The sequence below is a fragment of the Fusarium sambucinum genome, chromosome IV (genome assembly GCF_050947815.1).
Source record: "Fusarium sambucinum isolate potato_lamoka chromosome IV, whole genome shotgun sequence".
In the NCBI taxonomy this organism is placed as follows: Eukaryota; Fungi; Ascomycota; class Sordariomycetes; order Hypocreales; family Nectriaceae; genus Fusarium; species Fusarium sambucinum.
Window position 1 is genome coordinate 1,431,888 of NC_139291.1, and position 16,200 is coordinate 1,448,087.

Below are 16,200 nucleotides of genomic sequence, written 5' to 3' on the forward strand. Positions count from 1 at the left end.
GTAATACCCCTCCCCCTCCTTCAACTTCAACTCCTTCCCCATGCAACGACAACCTGGTTCATTAACAACGAAACCAAGACCAGCCTCCAAATTAGCATAGCAGCAATTGCAGCTATCATCAATCTCCACCATCCGGTCTCCTGAATCTGTTCTGTTTACTGGCCCCTGATTGTTATTATTCCTTGCTGCATCACCTCGCCTCGATAGCCTCAGAGCCTTGGCCACCTCAGATCCCTGCATATCTCGATTTTGAGCTCGCACAGCTATCGCAAATTCACAATGACGACTTTGGATAATGCGAACCCGACAATCCTGAGCGCCTCGCAGTTGCCAACCCGGCAAACGAAGTCTGAGCCACGTCGGGGTCCTGAGTCAAGATACGACGATATCATCTTTGCAAAGCCATCCTATCTATCAGGTCATTTTGCCGGCCCGACTTCTGCCCCATGGCCTCAACTCAATGACCAACACGATGAGCTTTCATCCGAAGCCATTGACGAACAAGAGATTTATGGTATGTGCCCCCAAACCCACTTGAGTCATTTCTTTGGTGAATTCGCCACATCCACATCTTCGTGCCCAGTGACCCTGAGGCTCTAGCTCCACGAACATCCTCATATCACGCAAGCGGCCTAGTATTTGTTTTCGCCTTTTATGGACGTACGATACTAACATTGGAAAGATCTAATCTCAACAATCTCGGATCCTGAGCACCCGGTTTCACTGGGCCAGCTGTCAGTGATCAACCTCTCTGATATCCACATCACTCCTTCTCCCGCTTTTGGTGTTCCTGACCCAAACACAATTGTGCAGGTGGTTGTGGAGATCACACCAACCATCACCCATTGCTCATTGGCTACTGTCATTGGCCTTGGAGTTCGAGTTAGACTTGAACAGGCACTGCCGCCCAACTACCGCGTCGATGTGACCTGCAAGGAGAACAGTCACAACCAAGACGATCAAGTCAACAAGCAGTTAGGCGACAAGGAGCGAGTTGCTGCCGCTCTGGAAAACGATACCCTGAAGGGAGTTCTGGACAAGATGCTGGAGACATGTGCTTAGTCATGGCCTACCATCGTCGACCCTCACTCTTTTAGAAGCTTCCAAAATCGCATGGATAATGCTTGCTGATCTTCGTTGTCCACTATCGACTGGTGTCATTGCTACTTTGATAACCAAAACGCGACATCGTTTTCGTACCGAAGCCTGATGCCAAACGCGAAAATACCACCCTTTCATCGATGCCTTGAATCTCGGCATTCACGATGGGGTATTCATTAGTCTTGGATAGACTGAACCGGTGAACTGGTAATAAACATACAACTGGGGAAAATACCGATTCGTGATTGGAGAAGAAGAACAAGGACATCAATCAAGGCCCCTCATTCATCTAAATAAGGTTCAAGCTACCACTGCGAACATATCACGCTGCTCAAAACGGATGTTCTAATACGTGAACAATTACACCGCAACCATGTGGGCATGTCATTGTACGTATCAGACTATTGACGTTGGAGTCCTTTAGTGGGAGCTGTACAATGTCATCGAGCCCCAGACCCGGTACTGTTACGACTACACAGGCTATACTTTAGCGCAATCGTTGGGTATTACATACAGAATCGCACATATTCACATTTGCACGGATTCCTTCAACATCATTTATGAGTCTCTCTCTTGTTCATCTTATCATGCATAAAGAACGACGTCGACCAGATGCCACGATTAGGTTTCCGTTTTGGGAACCATCCTCGTACCACACAAAGTTCCGCCCTATGTTACGCGCGCCAAGTCCCCCACTTTCGCCGCAAGTTCAACGTCCTGGAAAGAGTCTGGGCCCCCATGCCTATTCTTCCTGGCCTCGACTCCTTGACAGGTGCGGAATCTGCCGCCACGAAACGTCATGCTTGGCTTGTCGGCCCTTTTTCGAAGCCAGGTGACAAGGGATTTTATAGCGCATAGTTGCACTATCAAGAGCCGTCGCGTGCCTCCCACGCAACTCGACTACCGTGATGTATGTCCTGCCAAGACAAGTAGTTCCCGTTTGGCAGGTCGAAAGAGCTGGGGAATTAAACTACTGATCATATCATGCTTCGGTCAAGCCCCGGTGGGTGCAAATGCGCTACACTTGTATTGGCAACAGATCCTCGTGGTCGACAGCCACGTCCCAGGTCCAGGAGTTCTACCATTCCGAATACATACATTCATTCAAATACCCAGGGACCAACCCCCGCCTCCCCGGTGCACTTGGCCTACGGTGTTGTGGACGCCAGGATCAAAGCTTACATGCCCCTTCGACAGTCTCAAATAATATGTTTGGGGGAAAGTAACCTTGCCTTGCGGCTGTGTGACGATCCCCCGATCTTGCAACTCCCGCAGGAAGACCCCCGGTTGCTAAAAGGCCCCAGGATTGGCTCGCCATTCAACTTGCTTGACTGGCAGACATGCATCTCTGAGTGCCGATCAGCAAGTAAACATGATCGGATGCATTTGTCTACACTCCGCAAAATCTTGACAACTATTCCAAGACACACTTGGCTGTAACCAATCCTGCATATGTTGCTTTCTCGTGACAGCACTGGGCCACCAGCGTCTTGGTAAAATTTCACCCATGGTCAATAAGGATCTTGCCAGTGAGCAAGTGCATCCTTCGTCGCTTCTCGTCAGCGCTTAAGACTAACGTTCCACCTTCAGGCGTGGACTTGCTTTTTATTATCCTTTACTGAGGTCAATGTACCTGGCACACGGGTAGATGGGGCGGCTCAGAGCCCATTGTTGTTCCCGATGCTCCTAGCAAACCTTACATCCTGTCAATTATCCCTGTCAAAATGCTTATCAAGTGCTTCGTCATATACTTTTCCACGAGGTTGATGCCATGGTCCCTGAAATTTGGCAAGGTTTCTAGGAAAAAGACCCATCAAGATCACCGGTTCATCGTCCCGTAGAAACTTCCACGAGGCCGCTGGGGCAACTCTGATTCTTTCTCCGTAGTGATACTGCTGCTTGACTGATCTCAACGGCGACGCTAGTCCTAATACCATAAAATTGTACTTAGCCTCTTATCCTGTTGCACAGGCTGTCGTATATACCCATGACGCTACAACCTGCACGGCAAAGTAGAGAGGATAAAATCCCCTAGCATCATCGTCACCGTCGCAAACCTACCAATGAGCAAAGTACACACTCGTTGTCGGTGACAAGGTATTAAGAGCTAGTCATAACCGAACTTAACTCGCACGACAGGCTGAGACTCGTCCGAAATGAGAGAGAGAGAAGTCGAAACAAAGGTAAGAGAGCATCAAACATTTGTCCTTGATTTCGGATTATCATTCCCTGTTTATGCTGGTCTATCTGAAACCTTTCCGGTCGTTTTAACTAGCCTCCCAACGTTTTTGCAGTACGCCACCAATCTTTCAACTTTCATCCTTGTAGCAAAAACACACGTTGTCCAAGCCCTAGTCTATGACTATATATTTCTGATCATAGCAAAAGATCCCAACCTTTTGGGGTTAAGCTACAATATGATCCTGGAAGGAGCCTACACACGCAACCCTTGTTTCACCCCTGCCTCGCGGATTAAACCATCCAGACTTTCAGTGCTCTAGATCTCCCCCAGCATTCCGCTCTCCATTAGACTCTGGTAGAATTCAGGCTCAAGGAACGTCTTGACGCTAACGTCTTCGCTGAGACCCTTGCGCTTTCGTGTCTTGAGGACGAAGTCGCGAGCGGTGGCTTGTGCGGTAGCAGGCTGGAGTGGGCGGATGATCTGCTCGCGATCGAGAGGATCACCAGGCACGATACTCCAGCTATCAAAGACGAGACTCACCATGGAGCTACCCTGGGTCTTGATTCGTAGATCTGTCTCGAAACCGAAACTGTCAATGACTGGTAGCAATCCGTTCACGCGATATAGCGGCGTGCCGGCAACAGGACCGTCTGATAGAACATGGCCGCGACGACGTGAAAGCACGTTATAAACTTCCATGTATGACTCCTCAGGTCCTGTTACTGAGACTGAATAGACAGGCTCCATAAGTCGAGGCGAGGCCATGAGGAAGGATGAATAGCACGCTCGTCGAGAAGTGGGGATGATCTGGCCACCTCCGCGAAAGATGGCCTCGTTGGCCAGAAGTACGTCCGTAACCTTGAACTTTGTGTTTCGTATCGCTATTGTCTCATGTTAGTATTCGTTCTGTATCGATAGTCTTTGTGTGTCTATCTTGATCATCTGGGGCAGGGGTCCAAGGGCGTTATTATCTGCCGCCAGGAGGGAAAAGATCGCCGGCCATTGTTATCCGGTTGTTCCTGATGGCGGTCAAGCGGCTCTTGCCGTTGCACTGTGCCATTGAAGCAAACGGCCAACACAGCGGAGATGGGTGGCACCATCAACACCCTGCGAACGCCATCATCTGGAGACGCCAAGTCTTTTGCCAGCCGTGCAATATGTCAGCAAGCAGGCAAGACATGGCGAATGTCAGATGTGGAGAGTTCAAAACTCCACAAGGCATCGCCCCTGACGCTGTCTTGATCCACAGCCAGTATAACTAGCTGATAACGAAACGACCACGATATCCACTCTTCAGTTGAGAAGTGCGGGTATACTGGCGATACAACGTAACGTCCAAAACGAAGATCAAACTGCAGAAAAAGAAAAAGAGGACTCACGTTCTTCACACAAGGGTCCCTCGCGGGTTGCCCAGCTAAATCCTTGTCGGATAGATTCCCTGACTGCGTTGAGGGTTTTCTTGTCCACCTGAAATATGGTTAGCCGAGCTCATGATATTAGGGGACTACGAGAAATATCCGGCATGATATGCCCAGAAAACTTACTTCGGTGGGGAGAGTATCGTCTTGAAGAATGTTGGGTCCTGTCTCTTCAGGCCCGAATGCCCAGATACTGCGGGCAGCCAGCTTGTCCCAGCCGTGCTTCTCTTCGAAGAACTTGGCCGTCTTTCGAATGGGATCGCGGATGTTTACTGCTCCGCTCTCAATATCATTTGAGATACCCTTCTCCAGCTGCTCGGCAACCATGGTGATCTTGTTCTTCTTGTTTGGTGTGATTGCATAGCACTTTGTCGCTGATGTCTCGACAACAGTCTCGCAGAACCGTGTGACGGGATCAGATACCTTGATATCCATATCGGCGTATAGACGACGCAAGTCGTGCAACACACAGTCCATATACAGCTCTCCAGTTCCGAGGACAACATGTTCACCTGACTCCTCGACCTTGGTCTTGATAAGGGGGTAGGACTTTTGAATCCTTCTCAGACCATCAAGCATCTTGGGAAGTTCTGAAGGGTTGATGGGCTCAGCAGCGACCTTGAGGACCGACTCCGTGAAGTGTGTGATGGGCTTGAAGATGTAGGCGTCTTCGTCGTCTTCCAGTTTAGGAGGGAGGATGGTGGCTGATTTGACGATGGAGTTTTCAACGCCGCTAAGCAGTACGAGGTTACCGGCTGGGACACCATCTGTAGGGATATTGTATCTTGTCTCGCCGATGAAAACTTCTGCAATATTCGCCATAGCCATATCTTCTTCGTCGTCCAGGGAGTAGCCCTCACCAAGAACACGGACTTGCATGCCTGGCCGGACCGTTCCACTTAGCACACGGCCAAAAGAATGGAAGCTCTTGGCGTCTGCTGTGTTGAAGAGTTTTGTGATATGCACGACCAATGGTCCATCCTGATCACAAGTCTTCATTGACGCAGCGACCTTGGTATCTAAGGGGCCGGTGTAATATCTCTCCAATAATCGCTCAGCAGTCTCGATGGGTGATGGGATGTGCTTGACAATCATATCTACAAAGCCGGTTGAAGGCCCGAAGAACTGCTCACAGACTAGCTTCAGGAGCACTTTAGCGTCGGCCTTGTACTGCGAAGGCTTCAGTTCAATGCCCAGTGAAGCCAAAACCGGCTTCAACTCTTCAGGACTGTCGCTGATAGAGTGCGTGAAGATTTTGTAGATGGGTTCGAGGACGAAGTGGACGAATGAACGTGATGAACGCTCGTCGATGGGCTTTCGTGAGAAATTTCGCTTCTTGGGGTTGTAGTAGATGTCGCCCCATAATCGCTTCGCGAACTCGTCGACGTTGATATCGCCAAAAGTATCTGTGTACATCTTGGCGAAACTTGGTAGTGTAAAACACCAGCCCATATCCGTGCAGGCAAAGAGGACATTGCCCTTTTCGGGACTTATTCGCTTTGAAGCAGCCTTGGTAGGTGCTGTGTTTGTGATGATAGTGTTGACCTCCTCAACAACGTGCTTGAGCTTGAAGTATGCGTCCTTGGGCGGTAGCTTCAGCTCGAGAATAAGGCGATCCATCTTGTTGATAATAAGGGTCAGGGGGATGTCCTCGAGCACAGCATGCTTGATGATCTGCTCTGTGTTGATCTGAACTCCTTCGACAACATCCACCACTAAACAAACACCGTCGACTAATCGGAAGGAGGCAGCGACTTCATCGACAAAGTTGACGTGTCCAGGGGTATCGATCAGGTTGACAAGATGCGACTTGCCCTTGGTGCTGGGCAGCACCAGACTCATTGGCGCAGCCTTGATAGATAGTCCCCTCTCCCTCTCCAGAATATGGATGTCTGTATATCTCAATTGTTCGTCGCGGTGCTTGCCTACTCTTCGTTCCAATCGGTCTGTAATGTCGTGTGTCTCGAGGACCAACATATCCATAAAGGCCGTCTTTCCATGGTGCAAATGTCCTGCTAGTGCCACATTTCGTGTCTGTTCGGGAAAGTTCATCAAGTCTGTCATGAATTCGCGGTCGAAAAAGACGGGTGGAAGATCGGCTTCCTCGATGTTGAACTTCTTCTGCTCGACGGGCGCGATGATGGGCTGGGACAGCGGCTGTGCGTCCTCCTCTTCCACACGGGTCTCAACATCGGCTCCGTACACCTGCTCGGCGGTCGGATAGTACTGTTTGTCTTCGTGAAGTATAATCGCGTTTGATGGCCCATCTGTAGAGCGCAGGAGTTAGCATATGTCCATGGATGAAAGCTTGCATGGGTTCATACCGTCAAGCTCCATGAGCTCCTGGCCCGTCACGCCAGGGGCCTCATCTGGTTCATCATCATAGACGTAGTCGCCCGCCTCAACGCCCACCTCGGAGCCCTCCTCTGACTCGACTTCCTCTCCAATGAAGTTACCGAACCTGTGGTTACAAGTCAGCGCGCCGTCAACATGTCAAGCTCGAAACGCGACTGAGGGAGATACGTACTCATCGTAAAGATCATCCATGTTTAACGATTATTGATTAATGCGCAAATATGTTGTAGTGAATGCGCAAAAAGATTGGCGAACAAGGAATGAATGTAAATGCAGCCTTGAATCGTCGTCAATCTTGTCACCTAAAACTCACTTTGGCTCGCCTGGCGTTGCGCGCAGCTAGCTCTGTCGCCAACTTTTTCGATATCACGTGCCATGTATCATAAAAAGTCAGGTACCTATCTGTACCTCTAACGGAGGCAGGTACAAGTGGGGCCGGAATTCGACAAGGGACCTACCTTCCCATGCCACCGACCGACAGCGGCACCTGCAGCGTATTCGCAAGAGCCGTACCCCTCCAGGCCCTCCAAGGCCTCCCGAATTCGAGGATTGTAACCACACAGTAATACGGTTAAGAGGGGCATTGATTACTTTTCTGCTTCATTATCCAATGTTAGCCTTGAAGCTAATTCCTTCTGGAGGTAAGTTCAGTCTCGCTTGCAGACTTGCAGACAAGGAAGGTTGCAGCTTCGCTTCTATTCTCTCAACAAATTTGCCGCCGGTTTCCGCTCCACCTTAGTCTAGCTCCTTTACTATATAGATTGATAAACTGAAAGCTCCCATCTGACGATCCTTTTGTTCTTGTAAACTTCATCAATCATCAAACGTCAAAATGGCCAACCTCCCCCCCGTCTACATCGTCTCTACCGCCCGTACGCCCATCGGCTCTTTCCTTGGGTAAGCAATGCTTTTAACTTAAACAATTGCTGCCGTTTGACTAACACAACATAGCTCTTTGTCAAGCCAGACCGCTGTTCAACTAGGCTCTGTTGCCATCAAGGGTATGAACAAACCACACCGCGAGAGACGATATGAAGCGACCAATATACTAATTCTACTATACAGGAGCCGTCGAGCGTGCCGGTATTAAGCCTGAGGATGTCGACGAGGTTTTCTTTGGCAATGTTCTCTCTGCTGGGTAGGTTTTCGCTCTACCCCGCCATCATGATCTCGGCCACTCGAGACAGCAAGTTCTTTACTGACTCGAATCTTTCAGTGTCGGCCAAGGCCCTGCCCGCCAGTGTGCCCTTGGCGCTGGTCTCCCTCAAACCGTCATCGCCACAACCGTGAACAAGGTCTGCGCTTCTTCGCTCAAGGCCATCATCCTTGGTGCCCAGAACATCATGCTCGGCACCTCCGATATCGTCGTTGCTGGTGGAACCGAGTCCATGTCCAACACTCCTCACTACCTCCCCAACCTCCGAAACGGTGCCAAGTACGGCGACCAGACCCTCGTCGACGGTGTCCTCAAGGACGGTCTGACCGACTCCTTCAAGAAGGACCACATGGGTATCTCTGCTGAGCTCTGTGTCGACGACCACGAGCTCACCCGTGAGGCCCAGGACGAGTACGCCATCAACTCTTACAAGAAGGCTCAGGCTGCTACTGAGGCCGGCCTCTTCACTGAGATTGTCCCTGTCGAGATCCCTGGTGGCCGTGGCAAGCCCGCCATCAAGGTCGACCGTGATGATGAGGTCAAGAACCTGAACGTTGACAAACTCAAGGCCATGCGCCCTGCTTTCAAGCCTGACGGAACCGTCACTGCTCCTAACGCCGCCCCCATCAACGATGGTGCCGCCGCTGTTGTCCTCGTTTCTGAGGCCAAGCTCAAGGAGCTCAACCTCAAGCCCGTTGCCAAGATTCTTGGTTGGGGTGATGCTGAGCGTGAGCCTGAGCGTTTCACTATTGCTCCTGCCCTGGCCATTCCCAAGGCCATTAAGCACGCTGGTTTGACTGCTGAGCAGGTTGAGTACTACGAGATCAACGAGGCCTTCTCTGCCGTTGCCCTCGCCAACATGAAGATCCTTGGTCTTAAGCCTGAGCAGGTCAACGTCTTTGGTGGTTCCGTTGCCATCGGCCACCCTCTTGGCTGCTCTGGTGCTCGTATTGTCACCACCCTTGCCTCCGTGCTCAAGGAGAAGAAGGCCAAGATTGGTGCCGTTGGTATTTGCAACGGTGGCGGTGGTGCTTCCGCTTTGGTCATTGAGAACCTGCAATAAAAGGGGCGACGGATTGATAATTGATGATTTTGGACGACATAAATATGAATGGGCATGTAATGCAATGAATTGTAAAAGTAGATCGACTGCCAGATCAGGCGTATATCGATGCGGCTTATGATTTCTTGCTCGAAGATATACCACGCATAACCATTAGAGTAGATATAAATACTTTTAATCAAGAACAGGAGATCAGAATATTCTCTGTATTTGAACACATCTACCCATTGAGCCTAAACGCCAGATGAAGTGCAACATGCCACACTGCTATGCGGCAGTAATTATAGAAACATCGTCTACCTCTTTTCCCAACTATCACAGGGTTTGGTGCAGCCAAAAATTCCAAAGGTCCGTATGCTCATAATTTTAACGCTTTATGTCGGTTCTATTTTGCTCCTTCACCCAAATTTGATCAATTGGGTCTCCAAGCCTTGACATTTCCATCTTCACCAGCTGTGTATACAACATGAGCTTCATCAAAGAAGCAAAACGATCGCACAATCTCATCGCCATGAGCACCAGGCAACCCGACACTGTTTTCCCGATCCAGAGCCCATCCCTCGCCATTGGGGTTCTTGGCAAGGAACACGAGCTCAAATGCTTGCTTACTATACCCTGTTAGCATTGATATGTTTGTATGTGGTGCTGTACTTACTCTTGAGCTCCAGCGCCGAGAACAGCGCCGCTGCCGTCCATCTTGGGGGTGATGTCGGCGACGTACTGACATCCAAGGACGGACCTCATATCGCCAAAGTCCTGTACTGCATCACCGTTTGCGCGCTCCTCGCTCACGTCGTAAAGAGCACAGCGCTCGTCGTGTGAAAGAGCTGCAACTTCTGTTGCTGAGAGCCATGCAGCGCGGTGGATGGAAGAGTCGACGTTGCAGGTCTGCACGGTAAGGTCGTCCTCGTCTGCGATACGGGTGTCATAGACGTTTACAAGACCGTCGGTCGAGCCGGACAGGAGAAGTGCTGGGTTAGAGGGGTTGAAGGAAAGATCTGTTACGTCGTCGCTGTGGACTTCTTGGTAGTGCGCTTTGGAGGTCGGGGTGGATCGGACGTCCCTATGAATGTTTAGATGAAGTTCCTTTTTACGAGGAAAGTGAAGATGTACCAGAGATGGATAGATGCTGCGTGATTCTGAAGCTCTGTTCCGACTGCGATGGTCTGTGTATCTAGATTACAAGCCATGGAAAAGATGGGCGCCTGACTCGCTGTAAAATCCGTCAGTCAGTATTCATCAGAGATGATGAGGACAAAACTCACCTTGGAACTGCACAACGTTGGAGCCCTGTCTCAAATCCCACACTGCAACAGTTCCGTTCTCACCAGCCGTGCAAACAAGCGCGGCATTGCTATCAAACACACGCAACGTCGTCAAGTTACCGTGCTGAGTCGCAAGACGGCGCTGAGGACCTGCTGAGAGACGGGTTGGGTCGAGGACAGAGAGGAACTGATCTGATGAGATGGATGCAAGACCGGCAGAAGTCCTTTGAAGGTCGAGGACGTATACGTCTCTGCCGAGAGAGAGGCCGTCGGCGCAGGTGAGTGAGTACATGGTGATGGCTGTGAAGAGTGTTAGTGAGGTTGAGGTGCTGAGATTTTGAATGGCTTTTGTAGAGGGGAATGTTGAAGGGCCTCTTCACTCAGGTTACAATGAAAAATTATTTAAATAAGACAACTAGGCATACCTTTGTTTGTTTTATCACCCTCGTTATGTCTTTTGATCTCTGTATAAGCCCTGATGTGCCCGTCCAAGATCGAAGTCTTCAAAGTCCCACTTTTTGAGAATGGCGGCCTCGATAACTGAATATCGCCGCCCAACTCTTGGAATTTGATCCAAAACAAAATACAAAGATGAGCATTTTAGATGGAGTGATAACTTTCTCCAAGATAGATCTTATATTCCATTATCATTGAGGAGTAGCATTGTTGTTTAAAAGCAATCACGTCTGACCAAATTACTAAAACATGAGAAATCTACTGTATGAAACGACTGTTCTGATCTTACAAGTAGTAGTACAATTATTATCTATCTGAGGTATTGAGTACAGTTATCTCCCCCTTCTAACATGATCGCTAGCTAAATAAAAAGACCAATTGTAATTCCAGAGAGGAGCTGTTATTTCGCCTCATCGCCAGCTGTTCTCCCCCTTTGTAACGCCAAATCATCATCTATATGCTTTCCCTTTTCTCTCTACCATCTTCTTCGGGGTATTTCCTTTTCACTATTTTGTTCCGTCATTTTGGGAATTTTGTGAGCTTTATTCGGCGTTGGTGCTGTTGAGACGTCGCTCATTCACACCACGGAATGCTCGCTTACCAACCTCATAGCTGCTGATCATGATGGCGCATGCTGGAGCAACCTTGAGGGTTCGTGGGATCCATCCCTTCCATAGGCCTGAAGCACCTTCTGTCTTGAAGATGTGCCAAAGAAGATTCATCATACTGCGCTGCTCGGGCGCGGCTGCACTGGCACTGCTTTGCTTGACCTTCTTTGAAGTATCCTGGTAAATCTGCGTTCGCGTCTTGCCGACATCAAAAGGCGTTGTGACGAATGAGGCAAAGGCTCCAGACAGGGCACCTGCTGTAAAAGCGTCGACAAAGGTTTCGGTATGGTTCTCCTGGACTTGCGATCTCCTCCTTGCTTCTGCCAGCTCTTTTTCAAATGACAGGGAGCTGCCTTGGCGCTGTTCTCGGTAATCCGTCAACCTTGATCGTATCGATTCATACCCCCACCAGTACAGACCCGAGAAAGGAACATCTCTCCACAGAGTTAAGGTCAAGCCTCGCCATAGCGCAGTATACCCATGTGTCCCGACCATTGCCTTGACACTTTCGAAAGCCTCCACAAGGTGATTTGATGTCGATGCTCCAGAAGCCGCTTGCATTCGTGTCTTGACAAGCTCGATCGGGCTCACAGCCGTAGCTGCGAGGATTCGAGCAGCGGATCCAGCTGTCAGAGGTGCCGATGTATCGGAGAATCGTGAAAAGGGACTATTCGAGTTGAATCGTAGGTAATCGTATCCAGTAAAGTAAATGATATTCGAAGGAACGGCCATGACAAGTGTAGGTGATAAGCCCCTCCAAAGAGTTGCGACGCCTTCATTGCGGGCAATCTTTCGCAGACCGTCAAAAGTAGAGCTGAAAGTACGGCGCTGAACTTCTTCAACGGCGCATTCAGCTGGGGCCGGAGGCGCAGAAGTGATACCGTCTATCCTGGGCGCTGCGAGACAGAATTCGGCATTACCCCCGGAGAAAAAGACTTCGCGGCAGCATGATGTGATACCGAGTTCGGCGGTTTGGGCGGGGGAGAGAGAGGAGGTGGTGATGGCGAGTTTGGAAAAGTCGACGGTGGATTGAGGAGCTTTTTGCGACTGGAGGCGCACGCGGACGACGTCGAGGGGTGTGACTGGACGAGACACGGATCAGTATGTGGTTTCATTAGTGATTAAGTGTAAGAGACATACCAAGTAATGACGTTAATAGACTGCCCGACATGGCCGACACCATCTTTTGCGTCGCAGTAATATCGACAACGCTGCTACCCTTTCCATCTCCTGCAGCTGGTATTGAGCTACTACCGCTGAGAATGTCCCTCGAATTTTCGGGACTGTTTGGTTCGGCATCCATCATATGGCGTAATGAGAACTCGTCGTCGTTTTGAAGGGGGTTTTGGTGGTGGTGATGGTCGTAGCCACCAGGGCGATTTGTACCGATAGTGGCCATTTTTGGTGGGATGCGAGTATATATGCAATCTCTTCAGTTCATGGTCGGGCAATTGATGCAAGAGTTGAATTCAATCTCGATGGACGATAGGAGAGAAGAACGGTATGTAAAGAGAAGGAATAGTAGGTAAGTAGGGTTAGGTAGTTGTGAAGTGTCGATGACGATGACTCGACGACGGTTAGCGGTTTTCGATGGATAGCTTCGCGGTGGTCGTAGTGGCGATCGAATAGAACGAGGGGAACAAATGCTCCTTGCTTTTTTGATAGATTGTTGCTTATTGATTTGTTTGTTGGAGAATTGTTCGGAAGTAAAAGGCCGAACAATTAAAACTCGATAGAGCACTCTGTAGAATGTTGGGGAATTAAAACGTAAAAAAAAGACACTCAGACTTCCGGTCGAAATCCCCGAGGCCGGCCGGAGGAGGAGTCGAGATCGGTCTGTCGGCTAGTATCGTCTTGAGAAGAATATCTCGCTGGGTCCTCTTTAATTGCGCTTTAGTAGTATTGATAGTATCTTTAGGAGGTAAAGATTAATTCCATCTTGTTATTTTTATTTTTGTCTCTATACTGTGCTCTCTGTGTTTCTTATCGCAATCTTCTTCCTTACCAAGCAAATAAACAAACCAAAAAAAAAAAGTGACGATTATCGCCTCCCCGGGGTCGGAAGCTCGGTGAATTGGGCCTTTCACAGGCACAGGATATCAAGGTACGTACCGAAAACATGCGGTCATTTTAGGTAGCTGTCACCTGGGCTTGTGAGAGCCGCAGATTTCCGTTGACATGATGTCACGAAGAGTTTTGATTGGTTGCGATATGAAAATGAAACCTCCGGGTCAAAAGGGTTGTGTCCCAAGCCTCTTTTTTAGTGGATGATGATGGTTTTGATAAGATAATCTTTACCCTGTACCTTTGACTTACTACTCCTTTCCAACGAATTCAACAACAGCTCGTACACATCAGTGTTCTATTCTGCGATCCAATGTACGCTCTTGAGAACCGATATAACACTAAACGTTCCCTTTTCGTAAACTTCTTTCATCATCTACTCTGCTACTTGACTAAACTGACACCCTCAACCGTTGAGGCCTAGTGCTCTTGCTTTACACTTCCCATATTTGGTAACCCACTCTCGGTTCTCCTCCGAGTTGTACAACAACTTATCGTAGAAGTGACCCAAATAGTCTTATGCTTCCAGCGCAAACCCATAGCTCTTAACACGGCTAAAGAAGTAGGGTTTGTCGTTCTTCAAGTGGAACTCAGCCCAGTCATCTGTGAGCTTATTGTAGCTGTAGAAACCACGCCACATGAGCTTGTTGTTGCGGGCACCTTTGCCGGCACTTCGAAGCGAGAGATCCATGCGGTACATGTATTTTGATCCAACGCCCTCAGTCTCAATGAAGACGTCGCCTTCTGGATCACGATCACGATCACGATCATGCGAGCCTGCAGCAGTCGAGCCGGCAGCAGTTGAGACTGGAAGATCTATGGTTGCAGGATCATCCCTGTCAGCAGCGGATGATAGGCGCCATCGGCCGCGAAGAGCGAGGGCCATCACAGCTGATGGTAGATGAGGTTGTGCGGCGCCTCGGTGGACGTTGAGCTCGTCACGTGTAAGATGATGCACCACGTCCGCAGGCTCGTTGGTGGTAAGAAGACTGATGAGAGTACCATCTCTGAAGAAGCGGAGATAACGGTAATAAGTCACGATATGGATCGGACTACCCCATGTAGGCTGGTTCGACGAGGCTTGTCCGGTACGGACATAGTTGACAGTGGAAATGTAGCAGCCGTTGAAACGGATTCGTGGTCGTGAGCGGAGGAGGTTCTTCCAAGTAGGGTACACAGACGGTGTCAAAGACTCGGTGAAAGCGATATTGGCATCTTTTCTGCGCTGCGCAAGCTCAGAGGGGCTTACGACGAAGCCATCTTGAATCTCTGGACCTTCTTGCTCTTCTTCTGGTAATTCATCCCACTCTACGCCCTTCTCGAAGCGGTACAGCTGAGAACTGAAGCCAACTTCTGGTCCGAGAGCTACGCGGCGCCAAATACGCTGCTCTGAAGCGATGAGGTAGGCAAGACGCTTGCACACGCGGGATAGTCGGGCGAAGTCTCCAACGTCTGCTATGGCGATGTCACGGAGGATGTGAATGAGGATTTCATCGGGAAGATCAGCCAGCGGGCAGGGTGGCTCTGGCATGCCCTCGACAGGAGGCGGAGCTGGTTCAATCTTCAAACCGGCGAAACTAGCGATGAGTTCTCCTATAGGCAGAGGTTTTGACTCTACGAGTTCCTCTGGTTTGGAGGGTTGCGGTGCCTCTGGCGCGCTTGCTGGAGCGGATGCTTTGGTAGCTGTCGGCGAAACGGGTCGTGGAGCTGACTTTTGAGGGAAATGCTTCTCACGATATCTCCGATCAACACCATTATCAAGCTATGAACCAGGTCAGCAATGTTGTGTACAAGCTAGTGAGATTATACATACGCGGTAGGCCTTGCGGTAAAGCTTGAGACTATCACCCATATTACCCTGTTCCTCTTTATGCATCGCTTCCTCAAAATGATCTAGAGCAGAAACAAGCTGCTTTCCCTTGCGGTCATGATGGGCCTCCTGAGACGGTTGCGTCAAAACAGGTTCTTCCCTATCAAAAGAAGGGCTCTGCACGTAGTCGTCTTCGTCTTCAACGACATCTGCAGGCGCAGGTGCGGGTTTGTGAGGCAACGATGAGATAGGACCATGATGAGGCCGTCTCGACGAGGATGACGCTCCTCCCGCTGCGGATGTCTCAGCAGGTGGTTCTGGATGGTCGGTTCTGGTTTTGAGATCTGAAAGCCATTTCTGTCGAAAAGACTCGAGTTCCGAGTTTAACAAGTTATCGTTTGTTGATGATGACATGGTTTTAGTCCGATAGCACCGTTTAATCGATATTTATGTATAGTAGACGGATAGATAGTGGCGGTGGAATCTCTCTTTTCTTACTGAGGATTCATTATCACGTTTTATAAGTTTAATAAAGAGGAGTAATCAATTCGGCGATTGAGTCAAATTGAGAAAGTGGAAAAAAGGAGGTGATTAGGTACTTGATGTAGGTAGAAAAGTACGGTAAAGAGAAAGTCGATGAGTTGTGATGGATGATGATGCAAAGAGCACGAATAGAAAGCTGTGGTTCGCCGACAGAGTCATACATATTTGGAGGTGTCTAT

At 49.5% G+C, this 16,200-nt stretch overlaps 6 protein-coding genes across 6 annotated transcripts; 2 read left to right on the forward strand and 4 right to left on the reverse strand.

Moving 5' to 3' along the window:
* Positions 1–279: 279 nt before the first annotated feature.
* FSST1_000514 (iron-sulfur cluster assembly protein CIA2) lies at positions 280–1,062 on the forward strand (the record flags this gene model as incomplete). Its single annotated transcript, XM_083231387.1, has 2 exons — positions 280–514; positions 683–1,062. The coding sequence occupies 2 exons, from the start codon at positions 280–282 to the stop codon at positions 1,060–1,062; spliced, it is 615 nt and encodes a 204-aa protein (XP_083090696.1).
* Positions 1,063–3,598: 2,536 nt separating this feature from the next.
* On the reverse strand, positions 3,599–7,248 carry FSST1_000515 (P-loop containing nucleoside triphosphate hydrolase protein; the record flags this gene model as incomplete). The annotated part of the gene is made up of 5 exons (XM_083231398.1): positions 3,599–4,164; positions 4,663–4,750; positions 4,828–6,968; positions 7,026–7,162; positions 7,229–7,248. The coding sequence occupies 5 exons, from the start codon at positions 7,246–7,248 to the stop codon at positions 3,599–3,601; spliced, it is 2,952 nt and encodes a 983-aa protein (XP_083090697.1).
* Positions 7,249–7,888: 640 nt separating this feature from the next.
* Positions 7,889–9,275, forward strand: FSST1_000516 (acetyl-CoA C-acetyltransferase; the record flags this gene model as incomplete). The annotated part of the gene is made up of 4 exons (XM_083231409.1): positions 7,889–7,953; positions 8,008–8,057; positions 8,122–8,194; positions 8,273–9,275. The coding sequence occupies 4 exons, from the start codon at positions 7,889–7,891 to the stop codon at positions 9,273–9,275; spliced, it is 1,191 nt and encodes a 396-aa protein (XP_083090698.1).
* A 412-nt stretch (positions 9,276–9,687) lies between these two features.
* On the reverse strand, positions 9,688–10,832 carry FSST1_000517 (WD40-repeat-containing domain protein; the record flags this gene model as incomplete). Its single annotated transcript, XM_083231420.1, has 4 exons — positions 9,688–9,883; positions 9,931–10,338; positions 10,389–10,488; positions 10,541–10,832. The coding sequence occupies 4 exons, from the start codon at positions 10,830–10,832 to the stop codon at positions 9,688–9,690; spliced, it is 996 nt and encodes a 331-aa protein (XP_083090699.1).
* A 706-nt stretch (positions 10,833–11,538) lies between these two features.
* FSST1_000518 (mitochondrial carrier domain-containing protein) lies at positions 11,539–13,003 on the reverse strand (the record flags this gene model as incomplete). The annotated part of the gene is made up of 2 exons (XM_083231431.1): positions 11,539–12,686; positions 12,745–13,003. The coding sequence occupies 2 exons, from the start codon at positions 13,001–13,003 to the stop codon at positions 11,539–11,541; spliced, it is 1,407 nt and encodes a 468-aa protein (XP_083090700.1).
* A 1,182-nt stretch (positions 13,004–14,185) lies between these two features.
* FSST1_000519 (SCF ubiquitin ligase complex subunit HRT3) lies at positions 14,186–15,892 on the reverse strand (the record flags this gene model as incomplete). Its single annotated transcript, XM_083231442.1, has 2 exons — positions 14,186–15,430; positions 15,482–15,892. 2 exons carry the CDS (start codon positions 15,890–15,892, stop codon positions 14,186–14,188), a joined length of 1,656 nt encoding a protein of 551 aa, XP_083090701.1.
* Between the last annotated feature and the right edge of the window lie 308 nt (positions 15,893–16,200).